Here is a 14888-nt window from a genome sequence, read left to right as displayed (position 1 = left end):
TAGGAATAAAAAGAAATAAGGAGGCAGTGGATAAGGGCAAAAGCTTTAGAGTCAATTATTCCTAGGTAAAGACACTGGCTCTACTGGGTCCGTGAGTAGACTTGGGGGAGTGATACAACTCAGTTTGTCCTTAGTTTCCACATGTATACAACTAGAACATTACATCACAGGATTGTTGTGAATACTGAACTCTCGTTTAGCCCAATGCCTAGCAGAGTGCAAATGCTCAATAAGTAATGGCCATTATTAGGGATTCTATAAATATACAAATTGTTTGAGACTCTTAAAATTATCTTTATTACATGCAGAATTTGAAGATCATCTTGTCTGAAACATTTTGACCTCAAATTAATTCATTACATTTTAAGAGCAGGGTATAAGTGGATTGACAATTACAGGAATGATTTAATTAATTAACTAATCCATTCATCCAATTCACTATTTGAGGATCCATGAGCCAGAAATTCTGCAGATGCTGAAATACAAAATTGGAAAGACCACTAATACCAAAGAACAAAGCTTAGAGGGAGAGAGACACAGAGAATTACAACATCATTGCAAGTGCTGCAACAGAGATGTATGTCATTGGATTACATGATAACCTAATTACCGTCTTTTTTTTTCTCTACGTTGTTCTGAAGGAACTTATTTAACTAACAGTGACATTTCTTATACAACAGTGATAATGAGTAAAATAATCTAAGGAAATAACATTCATTTTCAGTCATCCGTGTACCCTCATTATCATTCCTTTTCTCTCAGCCAGCAAGAAAAAAATATTCATTTACCTAAAATACTAAGAATAACCAGCCCACATACAGTATAGATTTGCTAAACATTTTGACCCTAGTTAAGTAAAATATCCAAAGTCCTGAATCATCTGAGTGACTTATGATAGTACAGAAGTTAATGGCATAGCTTACAGACTCAGACCGCCTGGTTGAAATTACAGACGATACTTACTATCAGTGACTTTGGTAAATACCTAATGTCTTTTGTACTTATTTTTTTCTCATCTATAAAATGGGGCTAAGTAACCTGCTGCATTACAGTACTGCAATGATTAGATTAATATATAAAACACAATTTAGAACATTACTTGACACAAATAAACTGCTCAGCAAAGTTATGATTATTAATATTAGCCAGTGGTTTATGAACTTGTGTGATTTTTTTCATGTAGTGGTCTGCAGAACAAGGGATCCATGAAGATGTCCACATCCTAGTACTCTGAGACCCTGTGACCCTGTGACTATATTACTTTAAATGGTGAAATGAACTTTGCAGATATGATTAAAATTATGGACCCCAAGGTGGGGAGATTATCCTGGATTATCTGGGTGGGCCAGTTAATCACATGAGCTCTTAAAAGTGAAAGAGAGGGAGGCAGGAGTGGAGACACCATATGAAAGAAATAAGACTTGACCTGTTTTCCTGGCTTTAAAGATAGAGAAAAGAAGTCACAAGCCAAGGAATGCAGGTACCCTCTAGAAGCTGGGAATGGCCTTCAGCCAGCAAGGAAATGGGGTCCTTGTATTACCAAAAGGATCTGACTATGCCACCATCTGAGGAAGAAAATGAAACTTCCCCATGAACTTACAGAAAGGAATACAACACTTAGATTTTAGCCCAGTGAGACCTGGGATGGACTCATGACCCACAGAGATGAAAGAAAATAAATTTGTGTCGTTTAAATCTTAAGTGTGTTGTCATTTGTTATGACAGCAACAGAAAACTAATACAAGTGGTTAAATATTTTTACAGCAGATAGAAGAATGAAGATAACAGTAATCAGATTGCCCTGTTGAGGTCAATATTGTTTCTTTTTGCTGTTTTAGTTTCATCAGACACTATGAATCTGAAAATCACCAATAATGTAATTACTGGATTCTAGCCTTATTGGAAGCCATGGGAAATTATAAATAATATATGAAATGATAACTTCTCTTGAGATGTTTCTATATGGATGGGCATTGATACTGACAGAATTACCTCTGCACTGCTCTATTTTATGTATGGATATATTTAACGTATATATATTTTTCTGTTGGACCTATAAGAAAAAAAAGAATAGCATGCTTTGGAATCAAATAGACCTGGGTTTGAATCTTGGCTTTTCCATTACTTAATGTACCATGTTGGCAACATATTTAATCTTTCTGAGCCTCATTTTCCTTATTTTTAAAAAGGAGCCAACATCTATCTCACAGAGCTATTCTAAGTATGAAAATAAATAATGTATGGGAAAGCAATTAACATTAGGTCTATACAGGTACACTCAGTAATATTCTCCTTACCAAATATGTGAAATGTGGGATTGCCACTGACTGTTGTGTCAGCCTTCCCAGTCATCTAGTGTTTTAGAGAGGCATATTCTCTCAAACCCCAACCAGGCCTGAACAGAAAAGCCTAATGAAAGCAGAATTAGCCTGATTTATCCTTGCCCCTGAAGTTCAAGGTATCGTGACCAGGTCTGAAATGGGCAGAAGTAAGCTGGCACTCTGCAACATGGAGACAGATCAGGAAAAGTATAAAAAACTTTCCCGAGTCCTTTGGGCCAAGATATCTGACATTCTATTAGGCTAAGGAATGGGACAAGAGTCAGAGATCTAGGAATGATCCTCTGACCTACTATGCATTTTGTAAGCTGAATTATTATTATATTCCAATATTTTTCCTTTTGTTCTATTACTGCTTATTAAAATATTTTTGAAAATTCCAACTTTTTTCAGATAATATATACTAACAAAGCCCAAGGAAAGGATTTTACTTCATTTTGATCAGAAATTTTCAAAATATCTCAATTTCAAAAATTTTAGACTTACAGAAAAGCTGTAAAAAATAGAGTTCTTGTATACCCTTTAACCAGTCTCCCCTAAAGAGAACATGACATAATCACAGCAGTATTATGAAAGATATAAAATTAACATTATGCAATGCTATTAACTTATCTAGGGACATTATTTGCCCTTTGCCAGTTTCCCCACTAATAATCCTTTTTTTTTTCCTGGCCCAGAAGCCAATTTAGTATGCTACACTGTATCATGTGTCCATAACCTCCTGTAACCTCTACCAAAATTTGATAATCCAATCTGTTTGTCTTTGACAAGTTGCTTCTGTCTTTATTTGTATGTTATGACCTTGACATTGACACTTTTTTTGAAGAGTACTGGGCACTTATTGTGTCGTATGCCCCTCAACTTGGATTTCTCTGATGTTTTCTAATTATTAGATTGAGGTGATGTATTTTGAGCCAAAATACGACCAAGGCAATAGGTGCCCAGTATACCACATTAGGGGCACATGGTATGTCACTATGTTATTACTGGTGATATTCTCATCTGTAATTGATCATCTGGTTAAGGTGGTGCCTGCCAGGTTTTTTTTTCACACCAGTTACGATATTTCTCTTAGCAGTTATTAATTATCTTCTGGGAAAATACTTCAAAATTATGCAAAAGCTCTTTTTTCCCATTATACTTTCACCCACTTATTTTAATATCCACTGATGGTTCTTTTAAACAATTATTACCACAATATTTGCCTAATGGTGAGTCTCCAGCTCCATATTTACTTACTAATTTATAATTGGATTTCTACTATAAGGAAGACCTGTCCTTTCCCTCCCAGGTGTTTAAGTATTTATATCAGTACAGATGGATGGATATTTCTTTTATTTTCTTGATTTTAATAATGCTATCATTATTTATTTTGCTGCTAAAATTGTTCCAGAATTGGCTATTGGGAACTCCTTCAAGTTGGCTCCTGTGTTTTTTTGACATGCTCTCATCATTCATTCATTTAGTCATTTTTTGAGATAGAGTCTTGCTAAGTTGCCCAGGCTGGTCTCAAACTCCTGGTCTCAAGCGATCCTCCTGCCTCAGCCTCCCGAGTAGTTGGGATTACAAAGCCTCCTGAGTAGCAGGGATTGCAGGTGCATGCCACTGCACCTGAAATTTATTTATTTATGGGTACTTACTATTCCAGGCTCATCTTCTATTTTCCCTGCCCTAGATATAGAATCAGCCATTTCTCCAAGGAGGCTTAGTACTTTCTACTGGAGAATGGTGTTTGAATCCTAGGTCTGGGTATTATATATGTTCACTACTACTGGGTGTCACTGCTTTCATGTCTTGTTAGTAGGCAGGGCTTGGAAACACATGTATGTACACTAACAACCATTCTATATTTTCATATTTATCTGTTTTTATATATATTCAGAACCATGAGTTCATACTGATACCTCCAATTCCAATTGAACACCATAGCCTTTACACTAGCCTTTTCTCTTACAGTGAGAAACCTGGGTCTTATTGTCTGAAACATATTTACTTACTTGTTATATCTCAGTATACACTTAAGTAGTTTCAGAACAACCCAAATCTCTATGACAAACAAATTTAACAACTGGAAGGAGAATGGAAACAGGGTAGTAGGCATAGGGAGTGACACTTCCCTGAGTACACCTTTTTGTAGAGCTTATTTATATAACTATGGCAATGCTTCCTATTCCCCCCAAAAATAATTTAAATCATCAGCAGATAGGGAGAATGAAAAATACAATACCAACAGTAATAAAACTATTATGAATGAAGTATGGAAAAAAGAATTTACCTAAGTAACTTTGGAAAATATTTTAAATGACTACATATTATAAGGCTAATGACCAAAAGACCTATACACACTGTACTCTAGGTAGCAAATTTGTTTGATTGGTTTTTTAAAGACGACAGAATATACACCAAGGTTCAACACTGTAGGGAAAGCCTAAACTCCGTCTTGAGTGCCACCTCTGAACACTCAGATACTCAGAAATACTTAAATATTCATACAGTATGTTTAGTGCAAATGGAAGTGTTCCCTTATAAATAGAGCTAAAAAATAAAACAACACTCAGGGGTCATCTGGCCCATTGTCTTCATTTTACATATGTACAAGTGGAACTCAAGAGATGGTACAGCGAAGACTAGAAGCCATGTGCTTAACTTTTTCTAAATCATACACCACCTCTGGCTGAAAATGATTCCAAAGAGTAGGTTCAACTGAATCTTGAAGGATGAATGCAATTTGCTTCAAGGCTTAGTGATTGATATATTCTTTACATGTATTACTTATAGTATTTTATTATAATTTATGCCCAAGAAAGCATTATTACTATGTGCTATATGATCAGAGTTTTAAACATTTTTAACATAAAGAAGTTTAATTGTCTTGGCAGTTTTGTAAACATGTAAATTTCCAGAGAGTTTTAAAAACTACATGTGAGAAAAATGTTTTTAAATCGCTGTTAACTTGGGACAGTTTTAAAACTCACCAATTTCAAAATAGTCAGAAATAGCTAACATACTAAACAATATCTCACATTATCAGATTAGTTTTATATATGTTTTAAAAACTGAAAGCATATTCATCAATTTCAAAATACTAAGAAATAACATATTAAACAACATTTCACATTATCAGATTAGTTTTATATATGTTTTAAAAACTGAAAGCACAAGGAAGCCTTTAAGACAGGTGTTTCAAAAGTTATACTTAAAAAGTTTAACTGACACAAGCATGAGAGTTTCTGGCTGAACCACAAGATCTTGTAAGATTAATACAGACATGTTGGGACATTGCCAACTTACACTTTCTTCTCTACAGAAAATAAAGTTGATAGTATTTAAAATATGATAATATTTTAAGACAATAACACTTACTGTATAAATTTTGTTTATTTTTGATAACAAACATATCCTAGTTTAATATTTACAATAAAATACTCTTTTTTCCCATATAATTCTTCTTTTAAGAACTTAATCCTAATTTGGAGTTTCATTCACAGATAATAGCTTTTTGAAGGTACTTACTACATACTTAAAATTTCAATAGCATATTATATTTCCTAATATAATTTAGATCTTTGACATTATGTTACAGATCTATGAATATCAGAATATTAATGTGTTATGTCACATTTTTTATCTGCATAGGTTAAACCATTCTTGCATCCCAGGAATAAGTCCCAGTTGATCATGGTGTATGATATTTTAAATTTCCTACTGAATTCAGTTTACTATTATCTTGTTGAGGATTTTTGCATCTACCTTCAACAGAGATATATACTGGCCTATAATTTTCCTGTGTTCTTATTTGAATTTGATATCATAACAATCCTGGTCTTATGGAATGAGTTTGGCAGTATTCCTCCATCTTCAAATTTCTAGAAAAATTTGAGAAGAACTGATTCTACAAGTTGACCACTTGTCATTAATTCTTCCTTAAATGATTAGTACAATTAACCAGTGAAGCCATCTCATCTCAATTTTTCTTTGTTGGGAGACTTTTGATTACAGATTCAATCTCCTTACTTGGTCTATTAATATTTTCTATTTCTTCATGGTATATCTTGGTAGGTTGTATGTTTCTATTCATTTATCCATTTATTTAGGATTATCCAATTTGTTAGTGTGTAACTGTCCATAATAGTCTCCTATCATCCTCTGTCTTTGTTTAGTATCAGTTGTAGTGTACCCTTTTCCTTATATTTTTTAAATTTTAGATTTGGGGGGCACATGTGCAGGTTTATCACATGGATATAGTATATAATAGTGAGGTTTGGGCTTCTAGTGTACCCATAATCCAAACTGAACAGCTGTACCCAACAGGTAATTGTAAAAATCCTAATTCCCCTTTTACCTTCCCCCCTTTTGGAGTCCCCAACATCTGATATTTATGTCTTTACATCTATATGTACCCACTGTTTAGCTCCTACTTACAAGTGAGAATGTGCAGTATTTGATTTTCTGTTACCGAGTTATTTCACTTAGTATAATGGCCTCCAGCTCCATCCATGTTTCTACAAAGGACATAATTTCATTTGTTTTTATGACTGAATAGTATTTCATGGTATATATGGACCACATTTTCTTTATGCCATTATCCACTGATATACACTTAGGTTGATTCCATGACTCTGCTATTGTGAGTAGTTCTGTGACAAACATACGAAAAGGTGTCTTTCTTATATAATGATTTCTTTCCCTTTGGGTAGATGCCCAGTAGTGGCATTGCTGAATAGAATGGTAGTTCCCTTTTCAGTTCTTTCAGGAATCTCCGAACTGTTTTCCACAGGGGTTGTATTAATTTGCATTCCCACCAACAGAGTATAAGAATACCCTTCTCTCTGCATCCACGCCAACATCTATTTTCTGACTTTTAATCATAGCCATTCTGACTGGTATAAGATGGTATCTCATTGTGGCTTCAATTTGCACTTCTCTGAAGATTAGTGATATTAAGCATTTTTAAAATGTTTGTTGGCAATTTTATGTCTTCTTTTAAGAAATGTCTATACATGTCCTTTGACCAGTATTTAATGGGGTTGTTTTTCTCTTGCTGAGTTATTTGGGTTCATTGTAGATTCTGGGTATTAGTTCTCTGTCGGAGGTATGACTTGCAAATGTTTTCTCTCATTCTGTAGGTTGTCTGCTTACTCTGTTATTTCTTTTGCTGTGAAAAAGCTTTTTGGTTTAACTAAGTACCACTTGTGTATTTTTGTTCTTGTTTTATTTTCTTTTGGGGTCTTAGTCATAAATTCTTTGCCTATGCCAACGTCCAGAATAGTTTTTCCTAGGTCTTCTTTCAGGATTTTGAGTTTCACATCTTACATTTACGGGTCTTTAATTCATCTTGAGTTAATTTTTGAATATGATGAGACACAGAGGTCCAGTTTCATTCTTCTGCATGTGGTTAGTCAATTTCCCAGCACCACTTACTGAATAGGATGTCCTTTCCTCATTGTTTATTTTTGTTGAATCTGTTGAAAGTCAGTTGGTTGTAGGTATGTCACTTTATGAGTTCTTTATTCTATTCCTCTGATCTATGTGTCCATCTTTATCATGGTATCATGATATCAGTATCATGCTGTTCGGCCTTGTGGTATAATTTGAAGTCAGGTAATGTGATGTTTCTGGCTTTGTTCTTTATGCTTAAGATTGCTTTGGCTATTCAGGCTCTTTTTTTGGTCCATATGAACTTCAGGATTGTTTTTACTAATTCTGTGAAGAATGACATTGGTAATTAGGGATTGCTTTGAATCTGCAGATTCCTTTGGGCATTATGGTCATTTTTAATAATATTGAGTCTTCCAATCCATAAGCATGAGATGCTTTTCCATTTGTGTAATCTTCCTGTAGATCTTTCACCTCTTTGGTTCAATGTGTTCCTAGCTATTTTATTTTTGTGTGTGACTATTGTAAATGGGATGGAGTTCATGATTTGGTTCTCGGATTCAGTAACAGTATACAGAAAATGCTACTGGTTTATGTACATTCATTCTGTATCCTAAAACTTTACTGAAGTTGTTTATCAAGTCTACAAGTCTTTAGGATTTTCTAGGTATGGGGGCTTGTCATTAGTGACCAGAGATAATTTGATTTTCTCTTTTCCAATTTGGATGTCTTTTGTTTCTTTCTCTTGCCCAACTGCTCTGTCTAGGACTTCCAGTACTATGTTGAATAGAAGTGGTGTGAGTAGGCATTCTTGCCTTGTTCCAGTTCTTAGGATGAATGCTTTCAGCCTTCCCCCATTCAATATGATGTTGGCTCTGAGTTTGTCATATATGACTCTTATTATTTTTAGGTATGTTCCTTCAGTGCCTAGTTTTTGAGGGTTTTACACATAAAGGGATGTTGAATTTTACCAACAGCCTCTTCTGCATCTATTGATTGACATGATCATATCGTTTTTCTTTTTAATTCTGAATATGTAGTGAATCACATTTACTGACTTGCAAATGTTGAACCATCTTTGCATCCCTGGAATAAAATACACTTGATTGTGATACATTTTGTTTTTGATGCGCTGATAAATCTGGTTTGCCAGTATTTTGTTGATGATTTTTACATTTATATTCACCAGGGAGATAACCAGTATCACAGAATGAGTTAGGGAGGTATCCCTCCCTCCTTGGTATTTTGGAATAGCTTCTGTAAGACTGGTAACCTGCTCTCCTTTGTAGATATGGCAAAACAGTCCTGTAAATCTCTCTGGTCCTGGGCTTTTTTGTTGTTGGAAGGTTTTTTACTATTGATTCAATTTCCTTACTCATAATTGGTCTGTTCAGGATTTCTATTTCTTCCTGATTCAATCTTGGGAGGTTGTGTGTTCCAGGAATTTACCTATTTCTTCTAGGTTATCTAATTTGTGCACATAGAGATGCTCATAGTAACCCCTGATGAGCTTTTGTATTTCTGTTGTATCAGCAATATTGCCACCTTTATCATTTCTGATTGTGCTTATTTGAATTTTCTCTTTTTTCTTCATTAAACTAGCTAGTGGTCTACCAATTTTGTTTATCCATTCAAAGAACAAACTCTTCACTATGTTGATGCTTTTTATCACTTTTTTTGGTCTCAATCTCATTTAGTTATTCTCTTTGTTATTTCTTCTGCTAGCCCCTTTGAGTCTGTAGTTGTCTTTTGCCATTAGGTGGGTCTCTGGTAGGCAGCAGATGGTTGAGTCCTTCTTCTTTTATCCAATTTTCTAGTCTTTATCTTTTAAATGGAATATTTAGGCCATTTATGTTCAAGGTTAATATTAATGTGTGTGTTTTTTTCCCATCATAGTTTTGTTAGCTAGTTGCCTTGGAGTCTCAGTTGTGTAATTGCTTTATTGGATCTTTGAGGTTTCTACTTACCTGTGCTTTTATGATGGCAAGTATTATCCTTTTACTGCCATGTTCAGAATTCCTTTGAGCATTTCTTCTAAGATGGTGTAGTGGCGATGAATTCTCTCTATGTGTGCTTATCTGGGAAAGACTATTTCTCCTTCATTTATGAAGCTTAGTTTGGCAGGATATAAAATTCTCGGCTGACATTTTTTTGAGGTGGCCAAAAACAGGCCTCTAATCTCTTCTGTTTTACAACATTTCTGCTGAGAAGTCTACCATCAGGATGATGAGCTTCCTTCATAGGTGATGTGACACTTGTCTCTAGCTGTATTTAAGATTTTTCTTTCACATTGACCTTGAATAGCCTAATGACTATATGCCTTGGACATGTTAATGTTGTACAGTATTTTTCAGGTACTCTCTGAATTTCTTGTATCTTGATGTCTACATCCCTGGAAGATTGGGAGATTTTCCTATATTATTCCCTCAAATATTTTTCCAAGCTTTTTACTTTTTCCTCTTCTCCATCAAGAATGCCTGTAAGTCGTAGGTTTGGTAGCTTTACATTATCCCACATTTCTTGAAGGCTTTGTTCATTAAAAAATTATTTTTTTCTTTGTCTGATTGGGTTAATTTGAAGACTAGTCTTCAAGCTCTGAAATCTTTCTTCTGGTTGGTCTAGTCTATTGTTAAGGTTTTCAACAGTGTTTTGATGTTCCTTCAGCAAATTTATCATTTTCAGATGTTCCAGTTGCTTTTTAAAAATATATATCTATGTTATCTTTCATTTCTTAGATTGTTTCTCTAGTTGCTTTGGTTTTCAACTTTCTCTTGGATCTCACTGGGCTTCTTTACAGTCCATATCTTAAATTCTTTATCTGTCACTTCAAAGTTTTCATTTTCATTAGGATTCACTGCTAGAGAGCCAATGTGGTCCTTCAGGGATGTCACAACATTCTATTTCTTCATGGTGCTGGACTTCTTGTGCTGGTTCTTTCTCATGTGTAGAAGCACTTATTTTTAGATTGATCTTAATTTGGGTGGGATTATTTTTCTTTGCCTCTTGAGGGTGTGACTCTTGCGTATGTTGGGTTGTGTCCTTTGGCTTTGCTTATGTGCTTTTAGGGGGCCAAGGCTCTGTATAAATTCCTTGGTTATAGATAGCCTTAGTGTAGTCGTTTTCTCAAATTTTAATTGTTTGTAGTTTGTAGTAGTGGAGCGCTGTATGTGTAGAAAGGTTCACTGTCTCCTAAAGAGACGCAAAGTTGGAGGTCTTTTGGGGGAAGATTATCTCTTTCCTTAGCACTGTGTACTTGTCAGCAGGAATTATACTGGGTTGTGCAGTTCACCCTACAGGCCAGCAGGTGATGCCTGCAGGGAAGAGCTGTCTAAGTGCTGTGCAATGATATCAACAGTTGTTGTGACAGGCCATGAAGTTTGACCTCCTGGACAGTAGGTGATGCTGGCAGGTGAGAGGCAGCTGGAGTGATGACAGTGGGATTTTTACTTGGCCTTTGTTGATAGGAAATACGAGGGTGTCCCTGGTGATGGGTGGGGGTGTGGAGCTCTCAGTGGTCCCATTCCATGCTCCGCTCCCAAGGCTGGCTAGAGGGGGCAAAGCTGGGTGGAACTGTGTCCGGTAAGCCTGTGATCAGGCTCTCTGAGGCAGATGGGACCTTGGTAGGGCTGTTGGGGCAGTTCTCAGGCAGCTGGAACAACACTCTAGGGAGGGGTGGAGGCATCTCTCCTGTGCCATAAGAGCTGGTTCAGGGTAAGAGGGCTGGCCCTGGGTTTTCATTCCAGCAGATGGCCATGGGGCCCACCCAGCTTCTACACCCCTGACTGGTGGGTCTCCCTTCAGTGTCCACCCTGGCAGCCGGCCCAATTAGTTATGCAAATCCCAAACCACCTGTGTCCAGACTGCCATGCCATTCCAGGCATTCCAGAATGCAAGACTCCCTGCAGCAGAAACCAAGGCTATGAGCTTACACCCTTCCTAGTCTGTTCTCATGAAGGGAGGGGTGCCCAGCTTCTGTACCACCTGAAAAACCCGCACCACACTCTTCTCTGTGTTCTGACAGTGGGGGTTCCTCCCCTGCTTGAGATCAGGCCACAGATCTCATCCCCATATTCTTGGGTGGTATGCTTGAGTCCTGGCAAACTGAGACCAAGCCAGTGGATCTGTCCTCTGGCTCCTTAGGATCAACCACTGGCAGTGATGGGAGGAGTGAAGTGTTCCCAGGTAGCAATAAACCACTCAGGTGGGGCAATGGAGGCTATGCTGTGGATCCTACTCCACAGCAATGGCCAGGCAGGCAATCTTAGGAGGGACTGGCAGGCATGGTCATGTGTGGTTTAGATTCACCTCAGTCCTGCAGGAATGGTGGTGGATCCTGAATTGGGCATGTGAGCATACATGGGCCCCACTCTATCCCGGCCTGGCAGACAGCAGATGTAGCTGCTTGGGCCTCCCTCCCTGTAAAATTCTTTTTCCATATTGCACCAGACTTATTTATAAATTACATTAATGATGTTCTTCTCATAACTTCCATGATAAGGTTCAAATTCCTTGACACAGTACACAAATCACTTCATATTTTTTCCCTTGTTTACTTCTCTGATCTCATTTTCTGTGACCACTTTGCTCAAGTGTCTGTGGTTTCATGTGTGTTGCCTCTTTTGCCTGAAACACCTTATATTCACTCTACTTTGCCTAATTAACCTCCATTGGTCCTTAAGAACTAAAGACCAATTCTGTTTCACTGAGAACTCTTCTAGGACTTCCCCTTCCTTTTCTAATTTGGATGCTCCTCCTTGATGCTGCCACATAATGTATACCTAAATAAAACTACAATGTATGTGTGACTTATTTATCTCTCTTTTCCATTAAGCCCTATATGCATCATTCATGCAGAGTGTCTTATCCACAGTTGCAACCAATTTCTACAGAGGTTGCTGAATGGACAAATGAACACTATAAAATGAGAGGGCTGATCTACATTATTTTCAAAGTCCCTTGTTAACCATTAGATTTGTCATATTGTAGAAATCTTAACTTCTGCCAATCTGTGCCTATTATCTGAGCTTTTATCTATACTTCCACATTTCATTATCCAGATGATATCCTGACCTGCATGCCTGACCCACTTTTCCAGATTTTAGTTTTGATATCTTATCTAGATGACCTCTTTGAACTTGAACTCTTGTTAGGAAGCTTCTCCTTTGACTGGTCTTGGATTTGAGTTATTGCATGCACTTGTTTACCTTTTCTGATGTCCTTGTTCCTGATCCCCAACCTCTCGAATTAATACTATGCCACTTCCATATCCTATTTTTATATCACTGGTGCTTACCCTGGCAAGACAGGCTAAATAATTTAATTAGTTTATTAGGAAAAGTAGAAAGAAGAAATTTTAGAGCTAGAATAAAAGACTAAGTCCAATTTCTCCATTTGATAGATGAGGAAGAAGATTAAACTTTCATTGTTTATTCATTAAAAGTGCAGCAAGTAGAGGGCCTCCTTACTTTCACTGCTCCTTCCACTCAGCCATGCTTTGAGTAAAAGTAAACATATAAAGTGAAAAAAAAACCCACCTTACTTAAAGGATTCTGATGTATGTATAGAGAGGCTTAAAAGCACTAAAAATACCTCCATGATTTATATTGTTTGGGATTTTTGCACATTGAATTATAATTTCACTATATCAATATAATATTTATTGGTTTCTAAGTACAGTATTCATTTGGGGTTACAATAAAAAATTAAAGGTAGGTTCAATTATATCAACAATATTTGGAAAGCTTGATCCTGGTTAGTAAATTCTACTAAATTTCAATAAATTATATGCATTGTAAATATGGTCAAAATAACTTTCTTACTCTGCTTCGTAATCTACGTTTTAGTAAGTAGGACACCTAATATTTATTGATAGCCAAATTTACTATTGATTTCAAACTTTTCATCCAATTTATCTTTTCCATTAATATATATTTTAAAAACTAATCATGAGAATACAATATTACAAAAAAAATCAGACTTACTGTCATCCTCCCAGCAGTTCTTAGCATTCCCTTCTCTTTCACTGCTCCTCCCTGGTAACACTGTCTGGTCTGTTGGCAGGTCATCCTCTGGTACACCTTCACAATCAGCTGCATCTGTAACACTTTCTTCTTCCACAATATGGAGTTTGTCTTCATCATCTGAATCTGAATTTGTTTCTACCACAGTATTATAATTTGTAACTGTAATACAAACAAGAAACAAATAATCAAAACCAACTAGTAAAAAAATCAGTTTTTACATCTCACAAAAATAAAAGTATAAAAGATACTTAAAACAGATTGTAATTCAATAATGTTCTTTTAAACAATAATATGTAAACAACTAGTTTATTTGACAACACATATATATAACACTAGATATTACATGACCAAACTGATGAATAGTAGCAACCCTTATTGAACACTTACTATATGTAGACCTGCTTTATAAATACTAACCCATTAAATTCTTACAACAATCTTACAACAGCCTTATGAAATAAGAGTTCTACCACTTACTATTTATATCCTTGTTTTACAGGTAAGAAAATCAAGGCAGAGAGAGAGAGTAACTTGTCCAAGTTCACAGCCAGGAAGTGGCAGAGCCAGGATTTTAACACCAACGGTCTGATTCCATATTTTGTGCTCTTAAACTCTATATTAAACCTCCCCTCCAATGATAATGAGCTTACAGCATACAATATTGCTTATGTACCATTAGGGCTTTGAATCCTTAAAGGATTGCAACTTAAGAAAAGAGGCCATCTTTCCTAACAAAATAGCATTACATCATCAAGTTTACCACAAGTATTTTTAAGTCCTCAATAGATCCATGCATGACATTATTAATCCCACACTGACTTTAGAAAGAATCAACCAATTTAGTCAATTTCTACGTAATTAAGTTTGTCATTCTGAAAAACTGACATTTGGAAGTTTTCAAATGAGCACTTTTTTCTACAATTTTTAATGAATTTCAATAAAATATAACATCAGCATTTTAAAGATATATAATTATTCTGAATGAGTTCTCCAGTTCACAGAACCAGGACTATAAGCTGAGAATAAAATTCTCTAAAATAAATAATCTAGCATAATCAATGTTTTCCTTTAGAGTCCTTATAATAATCACTCTAACAGGATGAATATTTAGTACTTCATTGGGTATGGTCACTAGAATGTCTCTTTTAAA

The 14888-nt window shown here is 35.9% G+C and overlaps 1 protein-coding gene across 28 annotated transcripts in view; it reads right to left on the bottom strand.

Annotated features, from left to right (window-relative positions):
- The window catches only part of ZEB1 (zinc finger E-box binding homeobox 1), a 185057-nt gene that overhangs the window by 43941 nt on the left and 126228 nt on the right, over positions 1-14888 (bottom strand). For all 28 annotated transcript variants that reach the window (XM_065520501.2, XM_065520506.1, XM_074001343.1 and 25 more), the window contains one exon: positions 13697-13897. Coding sequence is in view for 4 of the 28 variants with exons in the window: in XM_005564909.4 (XP_005564966.1) it covers positions 13697-13897 (201 nt within the window). In the remaining 24 variants the exon portion in view is untranslated. The remainder of the gene's footprint in view (positions 1-13696; positions 13898-14888) is intronic.

The sequence above is a fragment of the Macaca fascicularis genome, chromosome 9 (assembly GCF_037993035.2).
Source record: "Macaca fascicularis isolate 582-1 chromosome 9, T2T-MFA8v1.1".
NCBI lineage: Eukaryota > Metazoa > Chordata > Mammalia > Primates > Cercopithecidae > Macaca > Macaca fascicularis.
Note: the sequence above shows the minus strand (reverse complement) of the source record. Positions and strands in the feature narration are given on the sequence as shown.